General features: G+C 53.2%; 5 protein-coding genes across 5 annotated transcripts; all 5 read right to left on the bottom strand.

The window, feature by feature from the left end:
• Window positions 1-1,362: 1,362 nt before the first annotated feature.
• M406DRAFT_70210 (uncharacterized protein) lies at window positions 1,363-3,969 on the bottom strand (the record flags this gene model as incomplete). Its single annotated transcript, XM_040925321.1, has 3 exons — window positions 1,363-1,674; window positions 1,863-2,007; window positions 2,159-3,969. 3 exons carry the CDS (start codon window positions 3,967-3,969, stop codon window positions 1,363-1,365), a joined length of 2,268 nt encoding a protein of 755 aa, XP_040779075.1.
• Window positions 3,970-4,562: 593 nt separating this feature from the next.
• On the bottom strand, window positions 4,563-5,329 carry M406DRAFT_355837 (uncharacterized protein; the record flags this gene model as incomplete). The annotated part of the gene is made up of 1 exon (XM_040923274.1): window positions 4,563-5,329. A coding segment is annotated over one exon (204 nt), but the record flags the coding sequence as incomplete, so codon positions are not given.
• Window positions 5,330-6,393: 1,064 nt separating this feature from the next.
• M406DRAFT_321850 (uncharacterized protein) lies at window positions 6,394-7,183 on the bottom strand (the record flags this gene model as incomplete). The annotated part of the gene is made up of 1 exon (XM_040919565.1): window positions 6,394-7,183. A coding segment is annotated over exon 1 (176 nt), but the record flags the coding sequence as incomplete, so codon positions are not given.
• Window positions 7,184-7,825: 642 nt separating this feature from the next.
• Window positions 7,826-9,028, bottom strand: M406DRAFT_355835 (uncharacterized protein). The gene is made up of 2 exons (XM_040923273.1): window positions 8,729-9,028; window positions 7,826-8,645 (listed from the first exon to the last, which is right to left on the bottom strand). The coding sequence occupies exons 1-2, from the start codon at window positions 8,796-8,798 to the stop codon at window positions 7,867-7,869; spliced, it is 849 nt and encodes a 282-aa protein (XP_040779072.1). The 5' UTR covers window positions 8,799-9,028; the 3' UTR covers window positions 7,826-7,866.
• Window positions 9,029-10,879: 1,851 nt separating this feature from the next.
• M406DRAFT_252963 (putative alcohol dehydrogenase) lies at window positions 10,880-12,268 on the bottom strand (the record flags this gene model as incomplete). Its single annotated transcript, XM_040916872.1, has 5 exons — window positions 10,880-10,939; window positions 11,001-11,107; window positions 11,196-11,894; window positions 11,965-12,062; window positions 12,147-12,268. The coding sequence occupies 5 exons, from the start codon at window positions 12,266-12,268 to the stop codon at window positions 10,880-10,882; spliced, it is 1,086 nt and encodes a 361-aa protein (XP_040779071.1).
• Window positions 12,269-15,720: the final 3,452 nt, after the last annotated feature.

The following is a 15,720-nucleotide window of genomic DNA, read 5'->3' as shown; positions in this document are numbered from 1 at the left end:
ACATTCTAATCACATCTAACGGCCACTACAGAACACACAGACACGAATAATAAATGCAGGACTAAATGCAGGGAAGAGGAGGAGGAGGAGGAGGACACGGGGAGACAGATCCTAGCGTACCCGGGCACCAGCACAGTCACACTGACCTCGGTGTTAATGCCCCTCTAGTAACTCACTCCACGAGCCGATCAAAAAACCCACAGCGACCACTTCTTTCCCCGCAGCCTGCCTGCCTCTTTGCTTACTTACAGAAGAGGCACCAAGCGTCTGTGCAACGGCTGAGGGCAGTTGTCGGCGCTATCGCTGCGGACGTTTGGCGATCACGGGTTGGGTATATATCTGCCTTTCTTCAATTGAACCACCACAATACGTAGCCGTTCTTGCGGAGCATGCATGCGAAGGAACCTTGAAGTCTCGCAAGGATAGGCCTATGTATAATGGTCCATCCAGCCCAATGGCCAGCTTTGCTCACGTATCAGTGGTACGGCCATAGCGGAGGTTGATTGATCAATACCAAGGGCCGCTCACAGATGGGCAACAACCGCATGTTCAACGACATGTACCCACTGTTCAGTTCAAGTGGTGCTTCGTCATTGGCCTGTGTATAGCCCTCGCCTTCCTCGTGCCGCAGTGGGTGTGGGCCAATCTACCTACCGAGCGTAAGGGAGAGAATCGGGCCGAGGGTGAAACCCGCGCGCTTTTGGCCTATTGGACCGTACCATCTTCAGGTTTGTGGCCAGCCTGCTGTGGCTGAATCCAATCTTGATCATACAGAGCATTCAGTATTGGGCCCCAAGCAATATGAGGTACAAGACCCCACGAACGATACTGGGAGTCCCCCCCCCCCTTTTTCCGTCTCCCACATTGCATATTTTCGCTGCATGAAAAATATGTAATGGCTAACATTGTCCCAAACAGATCGTTCATCTCCGTGTATTGGCTGCCTCGCAAACATCTGGCCAGCTGGGAGAAGTACAACTATATCCTGTCGCTGCCCTGACAGCCGGTTGTAGCTATCTCAGCCCTCATCACGTTCTTTGCTGTTGATTACCATCCCAAGACGCTGACCTGATGGGCCTGCACGGTCAGCTCGGCTGGTTGATGGCTCAAGTAGCGGTATCATCCCCATTACCAGAAAAAGGATGTTTCGGTCCCGAGTAGGATACATTTCTATAGAAGACGTCGGGTGCTTCGATTCCAGATGGGTGCTGAGTAGCATGTGTATACTCATCAAGAGGGGTCTAAGAGTACTAGATGTAATCATATTTATATGTTGTCTGCGATACTCGTGGATGTTCATTCCCGCTCTAGACTTACAGGCTATTATTCCCTTGTATCCACCTAATCCACCCGTTCTTGCGCCTATCGACAACCTCCTATCCTGACTGCCGCAACCGCATCCGCCCCGGCCCACTTGGCGGTATTCTTCCCTGTCTTGGACATGACTACTGGCCGCATACGAGGCTCTAGGGGAGAATACCATGGCTTTGCTTCTTCCTTCTTAACTGAGCCGGGTGGTGGCCTGTGTTTGCGTTTGTTCCTCCTTGCCGTTCTCGGTGTAGACGAGGCCGTCTCGTCATCTTGGGGGTTGTTGTCGACATTGTGCTCAGGAACGTCTTCATTCTTCACCTCGGCCACGGTCTTCACAGTGATAAAGGTGGACCTGCCCCTACCCTGCAAGCAAGTAGGGCACATCCGCTCGACAAGGAAAAATCCATCATCGAGCTGGTCCCGGTCGACCCCACATATTTTGCAGTGGATGCCGCACAAGAAACGGTCACAACCATTCACCCGACACTCCGGATGAAAGCAACAATCCTGACCTAGATGCTCCAAGCCACACCTGCACCGGCGCAACTTACATTGATGTCCACTGTGGCCTTTGATACCGCACATACAACAACGACTTTTGCAACCCATCGCGTTTTTGTGCTTGAAATGGCCCGCGGGGTGCGTGTTGCCGCAGCTGCGGGAGCACAGGATGGGACACTTGTCCGCGACGTGGTACTGTGGAAAAGGAACGCACTTGCAACGGTTCTGCTTCGATACGGGGCAGTTTGGTGCGAGATGTAGATTATGGTGCTGACCAGCTTCGGACGCGCCGCCCACTGCCCTGGATAGAAAGTGACCGGCGAAGGGGCCAAGACCGTCATAAAACCGTTTCAAGTCCGGGTTTGGAGCACCGCAGTAGCCGCAGGGCAATGTACACCTCGCTGTGACATGCGTCGAGGAAGTACAGTTTGCACATGGTGCCGGCCAGGAGGGCTTTGAGCTCTGCAACAACTGTGCTGATAGCGGCGAAGATAACTCGGCCGGCAAGACCGAATAGACAGGGCGAGCCCCCCAACACGTGTCTGGCTTGTAATGTCCTCGTCCTTCGATCTCCATGGTCGTATGTCTGTCCCCGATAAATCGGACGGTGATAACAAATTCAGGCCCCCACTCCCACAACCAGGCAGCAATATAATCGTGGGCCGCTGGTGTATCTAACCACCTGTTGATATTCAGAAAACACTTGTCGAGATCGGAATCGCAGAGAGGATAGGCATAGTCGCCGATATGGCGTGCGGAGAAGAGGTCACAAACCCTCTTACGATGGAATGCCTGACGTTTCACATGCATATGCTGGGAGGGTATCTTCAGATGCAGCTCAAAAGTCGCCTTGATCTGTGGTCTCGCAGGTGGCTTGGTAAGCACAACATCCCAGTTGAACATTTCGGCGACCCTGGTCCGGCTCAGGCTGCGCCTCCGAGCCCGACGCTCAATCGTTGCAAGGCTCATCTTGGGGAAGATGAGCAGCTCTCTGGTGGCATTAAAGCTGAAGGGCAGGCGTGCCGCGGTAAATAGTCCTGGTGGCGGTTCGCTTGTCGCGCGTCGACGACCACGCCTCATCATCCGACCACGCGGTAAATCATCGCCAGACCAGCGACTCGTGGACCAGATACCGTCTCGGTCCCGACCACGGCCAGTCCTGCCGCTCGCAAAGTCGACTGGCATCTGTTCTGTCTGGAAGTACTCATGCTTCTGCCGCCAGCCATAAAATGACGGCATATGCAGGACTCGGCGCGGGGCATGATGCTCAGGCCACGGGTACACCTCGTCTCTGATAGTCTGTGAGGCACCCTCGACCGCGAAGAATGATTTTTCCCTCCACTCCGTCGTCTTGTGAAAATTTTGGCGAATGGCTCTTGACTTTGAGAGCGGCTTTCGCAATGCATAGAGAAAAGCGCCTCCCTCATACAGCCCACGCTGGTTCGAAGTGAGTGTCTGCTCTTGCAAAGCCTTCAGGAGCGCAGTGTCGTTGTCATACCACCTCTTGTAATCCTCCGCAGCCTTTTGTTCTTCGGTTTGCTTTCGTTCCTGGACAAGCCTCTTGAACGAGCCCTTTTTAGCCGTCTTCCCCGGCAGGGTTGTATAGCTCGATGGTCGTGATGGTTGTAGCGTTTGAAGCCACAGCCTAGTTGTCGCGTCATCTGTCTCCATGTAGTGCCTTCGTATCAAATCTAGAATTTCCTCCTCGATTGTTGACTCCTGAAAATCGGTCCTGTGGCGTGGGAGCAAGAGCTCTTCTGGCGGTCGGTTTACCCAAATATTAACCACGAATGAAGTGAAGGGCTTGACCAAAGTCTGCGAAACCCACTCCTCGGTGCTGCTAGTGATGAGCATCTTGCGGAGGAGCTCAACATCTCGGGCGAGAGTCTTGTCGACCGGCCTGAGAGGACCAAAGTTGTGATAAGAGTGGGACGAGCTGGAGCGGCTGGGATTTGAGGTCGGGCGATGGGCGTCCAAGGCTGAGGCGAACGCTGGCGTGGGAGACAAGAGCTTTGATACTATCCGGTGGACGAGGATGTCACGTGCCGTAAGACGTCGGTGTTCGTATCTCTCGAAGGGCAGCCCAGAGGGCAGATCGAGAGGATAGTGCCGTTGGTAGCTGGCGGGCTCCGTCGCGGGGTGCGGGGCTTGGGCCATGGCTTCATCGCCCTTCTCCAGGGCAACAATCACGGCATGAAGGTAAGTTCCTCGGGGTTCAAAGAGATGAAGGATAGAGGCGAATGTTTCAGCGTGGTTCGGCTCTGGCCAAAGACAGAACGTAGCCAGAAGATGCTTGGCGATGGCCTGTGCAGGCAGCGGGGGACAACGCTGGCTTATTTGAGAACGAGGTTCGCCCTAGATGGAGGAGATGCACACCAAGGACCGGCGCTGTGCGTGATGAAGGGGTACAGAGTGGTCGTTTGTAACGAAAAGAAATAGGTAATGTAAGCGGTGCGGTGTAGAGGGGCAGAGGGGTTTTAAGCAGTTGAAACAAAACAAAAAGCGTCAAGACGAAGCTCAGAAAGGATATGGGTGGACGAGGTAATGACGGCCATGGACCCCTGGCGGCAGGTTCTAGGTACACTAGAGGCAGATCAGGCAGGGGAGGGGCCGCACTTAGCTTCTCCCCACCTTACCTTAGCATGCCTAATCAGACCCCCTAGGCAGAACCCAGGGCCGCCAGGCAGATCTAAGTAGACCTAGCATCAAGAACCGTCCCCATAGCACAGCAAATCTTGGACACACCAAGCCGAGAGACCAAGAGGTAATGATTTCAGGGACTAGTGAGAACATACATGAAGTATCTTTCAGAGCCAAAGCCAGACGCGCCTAATGCTAAATACAGGACTTTCAAACAAGCTACCTATCCTGAACTCCTCGCAGGGGAAAAAATAGGGAAGAAAAAAAAAGATAATCCAAGAACACCACCAGTATACCGTATAACACACCATGACAATGTTGCATAGTGCCCAGCCAGACCGTCATTGTGCAGTCGAACAGGCAGAGGCAGCTTCCGCGACGAGTCATCATATCACACAGACGTAGTCCAAGTTGGCCTGTTCCTCACGTGTCCTCCTCCCAGCCATCGTCCATGTTGACATCAAAGGTTGCACCCAGCGCCTCCTGGCCCTGTCTGATCAGCCCCTGGAGGTCCATGTTGAGCCGATCCAATGTCGAGTCGGCACGCCTCTGGGTCACAAATCTCTTGTTCGCCAGATGCCTCCCTTCGTCGTCCAGACGTGGGCTGGTTTGGACCTTGTCTATGTCGTTAGGACCATATGAGTAGCGGCCTCGAGTGGCGCCTGTCGAGGCGCTAGAAGTGGTCTTTTTGTGTCCGGTCGGTGTGGCGTTGAAGCCGAAGCTGTGGGCCGAGGGCGAAGTGTGGTGGGATGATGACCGGGTCGAGGGCCGGCGAGGAGACACGCCTTGGGGCACGGGCGAGGATGTTCGTGTATTGGCAAATGGGTTCGGACCTAGTCCTCTTGGTTGAGGAATTCGAGACCCATTGGGGGTAGAGAGGTTCGACGCGAAGGGGTTGGCTGGTGTCGCTCGTGACGGTGATCGCGGGCTGGCAAAACTGGCGGGCTCTCCAGGGCCCAGAGATGGTGACGCAGCCAGCCCAGCGTACGAAGCTCCCGAAGCCCCCGAAGCTGTGGACATCCGAGATGATGCCCGGGTCGGGATGTTTGATCTGTCGCCGCTGAACCTGGGCGACGGGGCACTGAACTTCCTTCCGGATGCATTAGGTGTAGAGACCCGGGGTTGTTGCAGGCGTGTGGCCATGCTAGCTCTGCTCCCGGGAATGCGTGAAGGTGCTACGAAGGCCCTCTTAGGGATCGGCCGGCTCGGCGTAGCAGAGGGCCCGTCTTCGTCGTCAACCATGACCCAGTTCCTTCGCAGCTCGTCATTCTCGTTGTGGACGCCAGTCTGCCGCCTCTTGGCAGCAGGCCGCTCCGGGGTGGTGTCCGGCGACGGCTCCTTCTCTTGTTGGTCTTGAATGAAAAGATTATGATTGTGGACATCGGCAGCGGATGAGTTTGGGAAATACGTCATCCCGTTGTCCTCGGCCAGGACACGAGTCGGGCTGCTGGGCCTATCGTGAGGGTCGTCATGTATTGTCTGGGGCCCTGGTGCGGCTGTCAATACTGGGACCTCCAGACCGTTGAACTCGTATGCCTTTCCACCTCCTGCCTGGAACCCTCGAAAGGCACCAGCACCGCCCCTGCAGAACTCCCAGACCTTCTCCACCACGCCTCCTATCGCCTGGAAAGCAAATGTCGTCCAGCCTGCCGACCGTGGAGTGACGGGCTCACCCGTCTCCGTATTCACCAGCCCAGTCAGACCGAGTGGCTCTCCATCACTCTCTGCATGGGCCCTCTTGGATCCCAATGCCCGCCTGTAGTCGATATCAGAGTACAGACTGTCCTCCAACGTTCCTCCTTGTGGTGATGTATGTGCGCCTGGAGTTTCGATCTGGCCGGCAAGCGTATATCGATGCTCTCCTCCTACACCATCCTCCATGGCGGGGTCGCACGCACTGTCCACATTTAGACTCAGAAACCCTCTGGCTCTATAGTTGCTCTCATCATATGTCCGTTTCCTCCCCAACCTTGGCACTGGGGTAGTGCTATTGGTGGCCATAGACTGGTCCGAGAGGAGGGAGCCTGTTGATCTTGATAGGTTGTAGGAAGACGTGGTGGGCGAGACGGGAGGACGAAACATGTTGGCGTTGAGCGTCGTGGGGGCACCGGGGCCCTCAAAGGTGAAGGAACCAGGCATGTGGAACTGACTTCCGTACGCCATGTTGTGCAGAGCGTTATGCGGTCAGGTTCGAGAGATTCGGTGTTTTGGAAGGGACTGAGACCCGCAGGGCGGATGGAGCGAGGTGTTCGGTCATGGAGCATGCGCTCCACTCTCTCGCTTCCTCGCCCTGTCTCCAAAAAGTTTCGCCTGCAATGGGCAATAGGATTGCAGCGAGGCCGAAGCTCAAAATTCACGGGCACCAGCTGAGCGCGGGCCGAGCAGCTGCATTGCAGGTGTTCCGACCCTGTCCTGTCGCGCGTGAACTGACCACCTGCAGGCTATCGTGTATTCTTGCAAGACCCCCTTCCCCTTAAAGATCGGAAGATTAGTCGTCGAGAGCTCGACTGAAAACGACCACCCGTGACGCGGATGGAGAGGGAAATCGTCGTTCGAGAGTGGGAGAGGCAAGGCCGTCACCTGGGTGATGCAGCAATATTGTAAGGGAGCAAGCCCAGTGCTCAGGCACAAAAGCAAGACGACAGGAACACTCGAGGATCGGCCGGGCGAGACGAGATGGTGAGCACACTCGCGCAGGGAATCTTTCGACGACGTGGCGTGCAGCGTAAATTGGCGGTCGGTTCACACACTTTCTCTTGAGAGTGGGCCCCTTGAGCTGGAATGGACGATGGGGAGACGGTGAACAGTGGATCACTTTCAGAGGGGCTGGGTCCTATGCGGAGCACGAAGCACCTGATAGCGACAGGGGGTTTGGGGGTTGGCTGCTAAAGGAGAGAGGGGGAGGGGGGATTACTGCAGGGTTGTCGGAAAGTTCTGGTATTGGAGTCTGGTGGCTTTGCAGGTTCGTTGCCGTGGCACCGTCGAAAAGTACAGGCTAGAGGGAGGAGCAGAGGGGGAATTTGGGGTAGGTGGGGTTGGAAGGTGGGCAGGGGATGATCACCCAGCCTGCCAGCCCAACTGGAGAGGTACGGCAGCGCTTACTACAAGGTTGAACCGTGTCGCTACCGTGTCGCTACCAAAACACCAACACAAACATCATGCATACTGAGTGAGGCTGGATGGGATTGAGCATCTCGTCTAATCTATATTCTATTCGGCGACGTATTCCACAATAGCCGTGAAGATGTCCAGCCCATCCCCAAGATCCTCTTCTATGATCAGGAGTCTTGTTTTGTCAAGCACTAAGCGCCGCTGCTCCTTGCCCGCTGTTGATTTGCTGAAGTCCTTTTTTTTTTTCCTTTTTTTTTTTTTCGCACGCGGAAGAACCGAGACACTCGTAGACCCTTCAGGCTCTTAAGAGGGCGCACCACCAGAGCCCTCGTAGTACACCTTTGAGGCGTCAACATGGTCCCTTGCGACACCGCCTTCGACGCCCTTCTCACCATGAAGGTGCTCTTTTCTGCCCCAGTACTCTTCTCTCTCCCGTAGCACCTCCTGCGCCCACTCCTTGGTCTCGTCCAGTGCCAGCCGTGTCGCCACCCACGCAAACTCGCCCAGGTCCAGCCTCCTCTCCCCGCGCTTCTCATACTCCACCATCTGCAGCACCAGCTCCATCTTGTCAATGTCATGCACAAAGTGGCTCTCCAGCGTCTCGCTGTCCTCGTACTCTTGCCACACCGCCCTGATGTCCTCAGCGACGCTCTTCCCCTGGCCTCCCCACACGTTGCCTAGTAGGTTCCCCGTGATGTAGTCCATCGTCGCCGCCTCGCGACGATTCTTTTCTGGCTTCGCAACACCGTCCACGGGTGTGATGTCGCCGACCAGACTCTCGGCCATGTCGTGGATCAGACACATCTTCATGCACTTGTGCATATCCACCCTGCCCCGTATCGAGGGGGGCGCAAACATGCTGATCATGGCCATCCTGTACATGTGGTCCGCGATCGATTCACCGCGTACGATTCCGAACCGTCTCCAGCCTTCGCGCTTCGTTGTCTTGAGTCGCTCGAGGAGGTGGAAGTAGGGTATTGGGGAGTCCGAGCCCTCGGTGGGCGCACCAGTCGAGATGGTGGCTAGGACTTTGGGCACGGTCCATTCGCCGGAGACCTTGGTCATCGTGACCACCGAGGGATCTGGAAGCAGAAGTGAGCAGAGATAGGCTTAACGACGGCGTGGTCGCATTCAGGAGCAAAAGCAGTAGGCCAAGGGTACAAACCTGGATTGGCGGGCACTACCTCATTGCCGAGATTGTCGACCCCCTCGCCATTGTTCGCGCTTGGGGCCATCGTAATTGTGTTTGCTTAGCCGCAAGGCAGTTCTTTGGGCGGTATCGAAGCAGACGTTGAGCGGTGTGCGTGTGAGGACCAGAAGAGGCGGAAGGCAATGGGCCAATTGATGCTGGTGTGGATGATGCAGACAAGTGCAGATAGATGACAAGCAGTAATATGCAAAGGCCAGAAATTCTATCAACAGGATACCTTGCTAGAAAGTTGATGTTGAACGCAGCGAGTGACAGAAAAAAACAAGAGTTGCAAAAGGCCAAGTTCTGCCGTATATCAGACTGCAGAATGACACAATCAATACCAGGGGACCCTTATGTAGATCTCTGTCACCCTGCTCTCTCTTATCTTATCGCTGCCTTCTGATAGAGTCAGTCACTGAGCAGATCACAGCTGACTTTCAGCACTCCGGTGACTGGCCGAAGTTCCAGCGGCGGAGCACACATTCACTTTCTTGATCCTCACCTATATCTTTCAACGTTCTTCACGATCCATAATCACGTTTGGAAGTATGAAGAGATGCCGTTGCCCTACCGTTCCCTTAACCAGGGCGCGCTGCATACCTGAGTACCTTACCTCTACGTACTCCCTTTAGACAGCTCCCTGGAAGACACGTCTTGGAATGATTCAGAGGCTCTGGAGCCTGAAACCACACAGTATTCACTGCAAATTCGACCATTGCTTAGAACGCCCACTCGGCATCTACGCAGGGTGGCATGGCACCTTATCTTTTTTTTTTTTTTTTTTAAAAAAAAAAAAAGTTTACTTGTTGAGCTCACATTCCACACCAGTCTTCGAAATGTCACTATTCTACCATTTTAGCACTGTACAGTTTGAGTGATTGCATCTGGGTAGTTGATTTTTGGCCTCACACGAATGGTGGCTTAGGCATTTCCAAATTTGGCCTCACTGCGCCTCTTCGGCGAGACAAAAGAGAAATATGGATGGGGATCACGAGGTAGAGAATAATTTCGCAGTCAAGTAATCGAAGAGTATCGTAAAATTATAAAAGGAGAAGTATGCAAACATCTTTTGACATTTGCTGATATGGATCTCAGAATCATGTACCCGCAGTCTATTCCATCGGCCTCAACGTTCGCCCCGGGATACCTCAACAATCATCATAAAGATTAATCACATCAGTTTGCCACTTTGTGGTTTCAAATTATTGCGCACATACCGCACTTCATCTACAGCTTCCCCTCTTGGACAAGACTTTACCTCCCACCGACATCAATCATCGCCAAGGCCACTCATACAACTTGTAGATGTTGCCGTGGCCGCTGTCTTCCCCGGTTCTTGCCTCGCAGCCGCGGACAAAAGGCTGAATTGGTGTAGACCTCACAACGACAGTCATTGAAATCTCAAATGCTGTGGGCTACAGACCAATCATAAATAAATTCGCTGGGTTTGGAATTATAGCCGAAGCCTTGAGGGGTTTCGTGACCGGAAACTCGTCAACACAAGGGTCAAAGAGTGCGCTCCAGACATGGCGCGGAAGAAGCGGCCATGGGAGACGGACATCAAACTAGCAAGGATTGAAACAGACTCAAGTCGGCCAGAACTTTGTGGTTGCAGCTTCTGTGGACCCGAGAGGGAAAACGTTCCTTGGGACTGGGAGATACACCCTGGGAGAGGTGTGCAGACACTCTCCAGGGAAGAGCTCGACGAGCTGGAGGATGGTCAGAAGAATGCTTCTCTGGGCAACGGCAAGATTTACGACAGATGGGGCAGTCTGATTGTGCCAACAGAGCTCAGGGATATCGAGGGGAGTTATATTGTGAAGTATCGAGAGCCCAGGAAACGGAGGTTGAGGATTGGGGCCGTCAAACCCGCAACCAACAAAACACCAGAGTCCCGAGGTATGACAGCTGACGCTAGTGAGGATATTGATGAGTTCGAGGTGATATCTAACCCTGAGTCGTGGTATTTGGTGGATGAGTTGTTGGGAGACGAGAATGAGTGAAAGGGGTGTGCTAGTACATTGATATGAGATGGACGCAAAGATAGGTGCAAGAATTGGCATTCATGCCTCCGAAGTATTTAATATCCCGTTCATATACTATCTTATAGTTTATATTCAGAGTCTACCTAAGGTCCAGGACCGTCCTTCCCGTGATCTTTCCGGCCTGCATCTCTTCGAAAATCTGTCGGGCCATGATTAACACATGTATAAATAGACAAGAAAGCAGAGCGACGCAAACTTACCGTGGTCAATTCGTCCATATTCCTTAGCTGATACTGCGTCTTTATGCCGTGCCTTGCGGCAATCTCAACAGTCTCCAAAGCTTCAAGTCGGTTGCCTGACTTGTTCGCTGATATCATACCAGAAAAGAAAAGTGTCAGTCTCTTGGTAATTCTCTTTTGAAACCCTCTCCCACGACTCTCCGTGTGGACACTTACACATGATCGTCAACTCCTTCGCCACCATCAGCAGTATACTGACCCCCAGGGCTGGCTGAATCTCTTTTTCGGGAATTCCCAGGCAACACAACTTGCCCCTGAACCCGAGCCACATCATGCCCGATGCGTACGACCTCGGGCTGGATGTACACACCATCACAATCTGCGCGCCACCGCCCGTCACGTCGTTCACCCGCGCTGCGAGATCCTCATCGTTCTCGAAAGCAGTAAAATCAAGGAAAACCTCGGCGCCTAGCTCCTTGACCGTCTTCTCCTTTGTGCTGTCATCGATGCCCAGGACGCGCCCACCCATCACTTTTGCGTACTGTACTGCCAGATGGCCTAGCCCCCCGCCTGCCCCGGAGATGACGACCCAGTCACCTTGCTTCACGCCTACACGTTTCAGAGCAGTGTAAACAGTCACCCCGCCACACATGAGCGGCGCGGCGGCTGCAAGGTCCGTGATCGAATCTGGGATCGGGGTGGCGTAGTTGGCTGGCGAGACGACGTACTGCTGGAATGTACCTGGGTGCAGGAACCCCGAGATCTTGTACTCCGTTTTTGACTCACAGGTCGACTCGCCACCCTGCAGGCAGTTGGCACAGGATAGGCATGCTCTGGCGGTGTATTTAATGCCAACTTTCGTGCCAACAGATGGATATGTCACGCTGGGACCATGAGCAATAACTTCGCCAAGGCCTGAGGATGGTAGATGTTGTGCCTATTCTTCAGCATTTTGCGATTTAGCGGGCAATAGATGTCTCCTCACCTTCGTGCCCGCCCACTTGGCCCGCTGGCGTTGGTGGCACGTGGACATATGAGTTGGTGCAGAAGCCCAGGTCTGAATGGCAGACTCCAGAGTACGATCTGGGTTGCGAATTGCTGAGCTTGAAACCCTCACATGCCTCACTGGATGTGGTGCGAGCACAGATTTATTAAGTGTATACTCACAGTCGAACAAGCACCTCACCTGGTCCCGGCTCTGGAACCGGCCTCTCGACAACCTCTGTTCTCAGACTCGGCGGGTCTGTATAGACCACAGCGAAATTGACAGTCTTCGGATCTTCAGTCATGCTTCCCATTCTGACTGGTTGTTGACCCGATAAAGCAGATAGGATGAAGATGGTACAACCAGGAGAGAAGTGCCCCAAGTCCTCTACGCTTGAGGGGGCCGTGACCATGGCATATTTGTACTTGGAACTATATCTCAATTCCCCGCATGATGTCTGCTAATGAATGAAGGGAAATTGGAGTCAAGACATACAATGTGTGACCGTGATACTGGCGAGGTTGGCTAGTAGCTGACTGCATGCATCATCTTAGTATCCTTCCTAGTAATTTGCCCTTCATCGTGTGACCGAGCAGGATGCAGTCAAGGCATCCAGTCATATCCTCATGGCTAAGGACAACCCTTGATCATTATTAACCTAGGTAAAGTAGAGGGGATTTTACCGCGGCTCTCGGACCTTGACCAGTCTCCAATCTATTACCATCTAGGCAAGCGGCTAAGACTAAATAGCTGGCGGTACAAGGAAGGTGTATCTTCATGAAAACAATAACAAGAAGAACCCTGTCATACAAATAAGGCATTCCAGAGAACTGTCGATTGGAGTTCAGCTCAATAGAAAGAAGGAATAAATAGATTCAGAAGAACAGAAGTTTATGACAATTCATATTCTGACAGGTGGACAGCTCAGATTTCTTTCACATCGCTCCCGGAGTACACCGCCGCCCATAACATTCCCCAGATTGTACAAGTCATCATGAAAGGAACCGTGGCATCCTGAAGGTCATCTGGATGGCCCCAGCCAAACATCCACTGAAAGCCAAACCAGACAGACGGCAGAAGGCTCAGGAGCGTGTACACGGCCACTCTCAACGCTGACCTCTGCTCACGGGCTACCAGGCCCCAGAAGATCTCTACCTTGTCAAACTGTGCGTCAGCGGAGACGTCACAGTTACGCTTGGGTAGATAGTGGATAAGCTCGTCGGGAAGTGTACGCAGAACGTCACAGCCCGAGAGGGAAACCGAGTTGTGAAGCCTGTGTAGCAGGGTGTCCTCATCATAACACGCGTGAAAAAGCTCGTAAAACATATGTCTCGTAATCGGGGCCTCCTCCATAGGTCGCGGTGTAAACTTGTACTCGGTGTCGTCGCAAGGGGGGTAGGAGAACTTGGCACCTGGACCGAAGCGTTGTGGCGCGAACCTCCGGACTTTAACAAAGTCGCAGTGGCTGTATACGAAGATCGAGAAAAGCTGCCGCAAGCTGCCGCGCTTCTCCTTATACTTATCGACAAGCGTTCTGAAGAATGCGTGTGATGACATCTTTGTCACTTCCGTGGAGACAAACCGAAACCTGGCTGCCCTCAAAACCAGAAGGAACACGAAGGATCTCTGGTCGTCCGTGAGGGATACTACAGAGGCATTGGCGCTCGGCATCGTGACGATTGTGCTTGCGGCCGATAATCTACCGGCGTCATGCTCCCCAACCGAGGAAGAGTCCGACATGGAATCAGGGCTGCTGGCTTCAGAGCTGTTGTTGCTCAGTGAACTTGTCGGTCGTTGTGGTGGAGGTGTTCCGCTACTGGTTGAGCGGGTCGTAAGGGGATATTGCTCGTATAACATCTGAAGTGAAGCGCTATAGTGAGCAGCAACTTTCTCTTGTCGCAAGGCGCCGCAGTTCTGGAGTGAAACCAGTCAGCCATAGTCATTCATTGAAATCACCCGACCTATTCAAGAGAAACTGTATTCGTGTCGTAAGAAACCTTCTCCGGGCCCCCAAGTTCAATTTATTCACGCACGATTGGTGGGATACTTGTAATCGTCCCTTCGTAAATGAACCAGGAGCATGTCTAGCAGTCACTGCTTAACGGATTGGGGTATTTGAGAGCCTGCACTTACACATGTCCAAGATATGAAAACGTCGTTGTCGTTTTTCGGCGTTTGCGGATTACTTGGTGGAGGCCGAAGCGGCCACCAATTCCATTGAGACCCTGTACTCGCCTCAACTGCGAGTTTGATTCGATCGGAGACTGTCAAGTATGCCTCGGAGCTCTGATCAACGTTGAAACGAAGTTCGGCACCCTTGGGCTTAGTTTCAACACACCACTGGATCTCTGTCAAAATGGGCAAGAGACGCCGCCCCTCAGCTTGTATTTCCTCGTCGTCCATGCCTGCAGAGCTGATAGTCTCCATGATATGGTCCCTGGCCTTGGTGAAGAATGTGGGGAAAGCTTCTTCGTGAAGGTTCTGAAGAAATTCAACAAAAGATTTGCTGGATTTGACGAATTGCCACATTCCTGAAAAGTTTGCTTCGCAAATGGTCGGTAAAGTGCTGGCAACAATATCTTCCAGGATGTCTTGTGTCTCTGATAGCGTGTCTCCATGCAAAATCGCTTCATAAGGGGAGTCTCCACAAGTGTAGACCTCGCTGGAAGGTGATTCATTGAGAACATGGGAGTCTGAGCCGTGAGCTCTGGGATCATCTATGCTTTGCACAAGACGCACGGCGATGTATTCGGCGTATAGAGCCAGAAAGTCCGCTGCTTCATATTGACTCCTTGTGCTGCATTCTTTCGTCAGACTGAGGCCAAAATCCCGGATTCGGCCAGCCAATATTGTTGAAAAAGATGCCTTCTGCACTCGACATTGAGCCTCCAGATCAAGGAGTAACGAGGCGAAAGTCTTATCAACGAGGCCGATGAGACGAGCTACAGTGGCCTCAACGCGCTCAAGAAAAGAGTCCGGTAAGATCAAAGCCCTGAGGTTCCACTTCAGGCGTCTGAAGGGCTCGCCAGTGGTGAGGAATAATTCCAAACTGTTAATGGCGAAGGTTTGTTGAGCATCCTCAAAATCAGTGTCTTCGTCGCTATCGAAATCAGCAACTTGGTCCAGATGTCTCAAAACCAGGCTCGCATTGTCGCTCTGCATGACACCGGGCTGCTTCATTGGCCCGCTGTATCTTGACACCACAAGGTTGGATGCATGCATCGTCTTGCGAGAGATAAAGGCCACCGCATGTGCTTGGCTAGCATCTATCAGCTCGGTCGCTGAATATGTCAAATTTTGCTTTAATCCTCGTGCATAACTGCGAAGGATCCGACTGAAATTTCGACTGAATCTCTCGGTGCCGATGCTTGCCTCTGGTTCTGCCAGAATCTTTTTTAACATTCTGTCGATGCTCTTGTCGCGTGCCAAGAGATCCACGAAAGCGCCAACTAAGGCCTGCACATCACCAGGCACAGAAGAGGCTGTACTCCCAGAGGACATGGCATCAAACACTGATTCGACGGTGGACTCAGCGTAGGACGGCAGCGACATAGTGTCGGCTTCATCCTTCACGAAATCGTTACTGTTGGAGGCCGTTTTGACGGTATTCTGTGGATATTCGCCTCGCAGATTGTCCGTGCTGGTATGTTGCTCTTCTTTGCCACTTGCTGTACCACCTATGCCTGATGTGCGTGCCCCATCTCGATCTTCTGGGACACCAGAGGCCGCTGTGGAGGCCGAAGAGCGGCCGCCTTG

Source organism: Cryphonectria parasitica (assembly GCF_011745365.1).
Source record: "Cryphonectria parasitica EP155 unplaced genomic scaffold M406scaffold_3, whole genome shotgun sequence".
NCBI lineage: Eukaryota > Fungi > Ascomycota > Sordariomycetes > Diaporthales > Cryphonectriaceae > Cryphonectria > Cryphonectria parasitica.
The sequence above is the reverse complement of the archived record's forward strand: the minus strand, read 5'-3'. Positions and strand labels throughout refer to the sequence as shown.

Excerpts from the sequence above, each read along its gene's own strand:
- M406DRAFT_355835 (XM_040923273.1), bottom strand. The coding sequence starts at position 8,798 with ATGGCCCCAAGCGCGAACAATGGCGAGGGGGTCGACAATCTCGGCAAT. Across the intron at positions 8,646-8,728 it reads GGTAGTGCCCGCCAATCCAG|ATCCCTCGGTGGTCACGATG; the intron begins GTTTGTACCCTT and ends TTCTGCTTCCAG.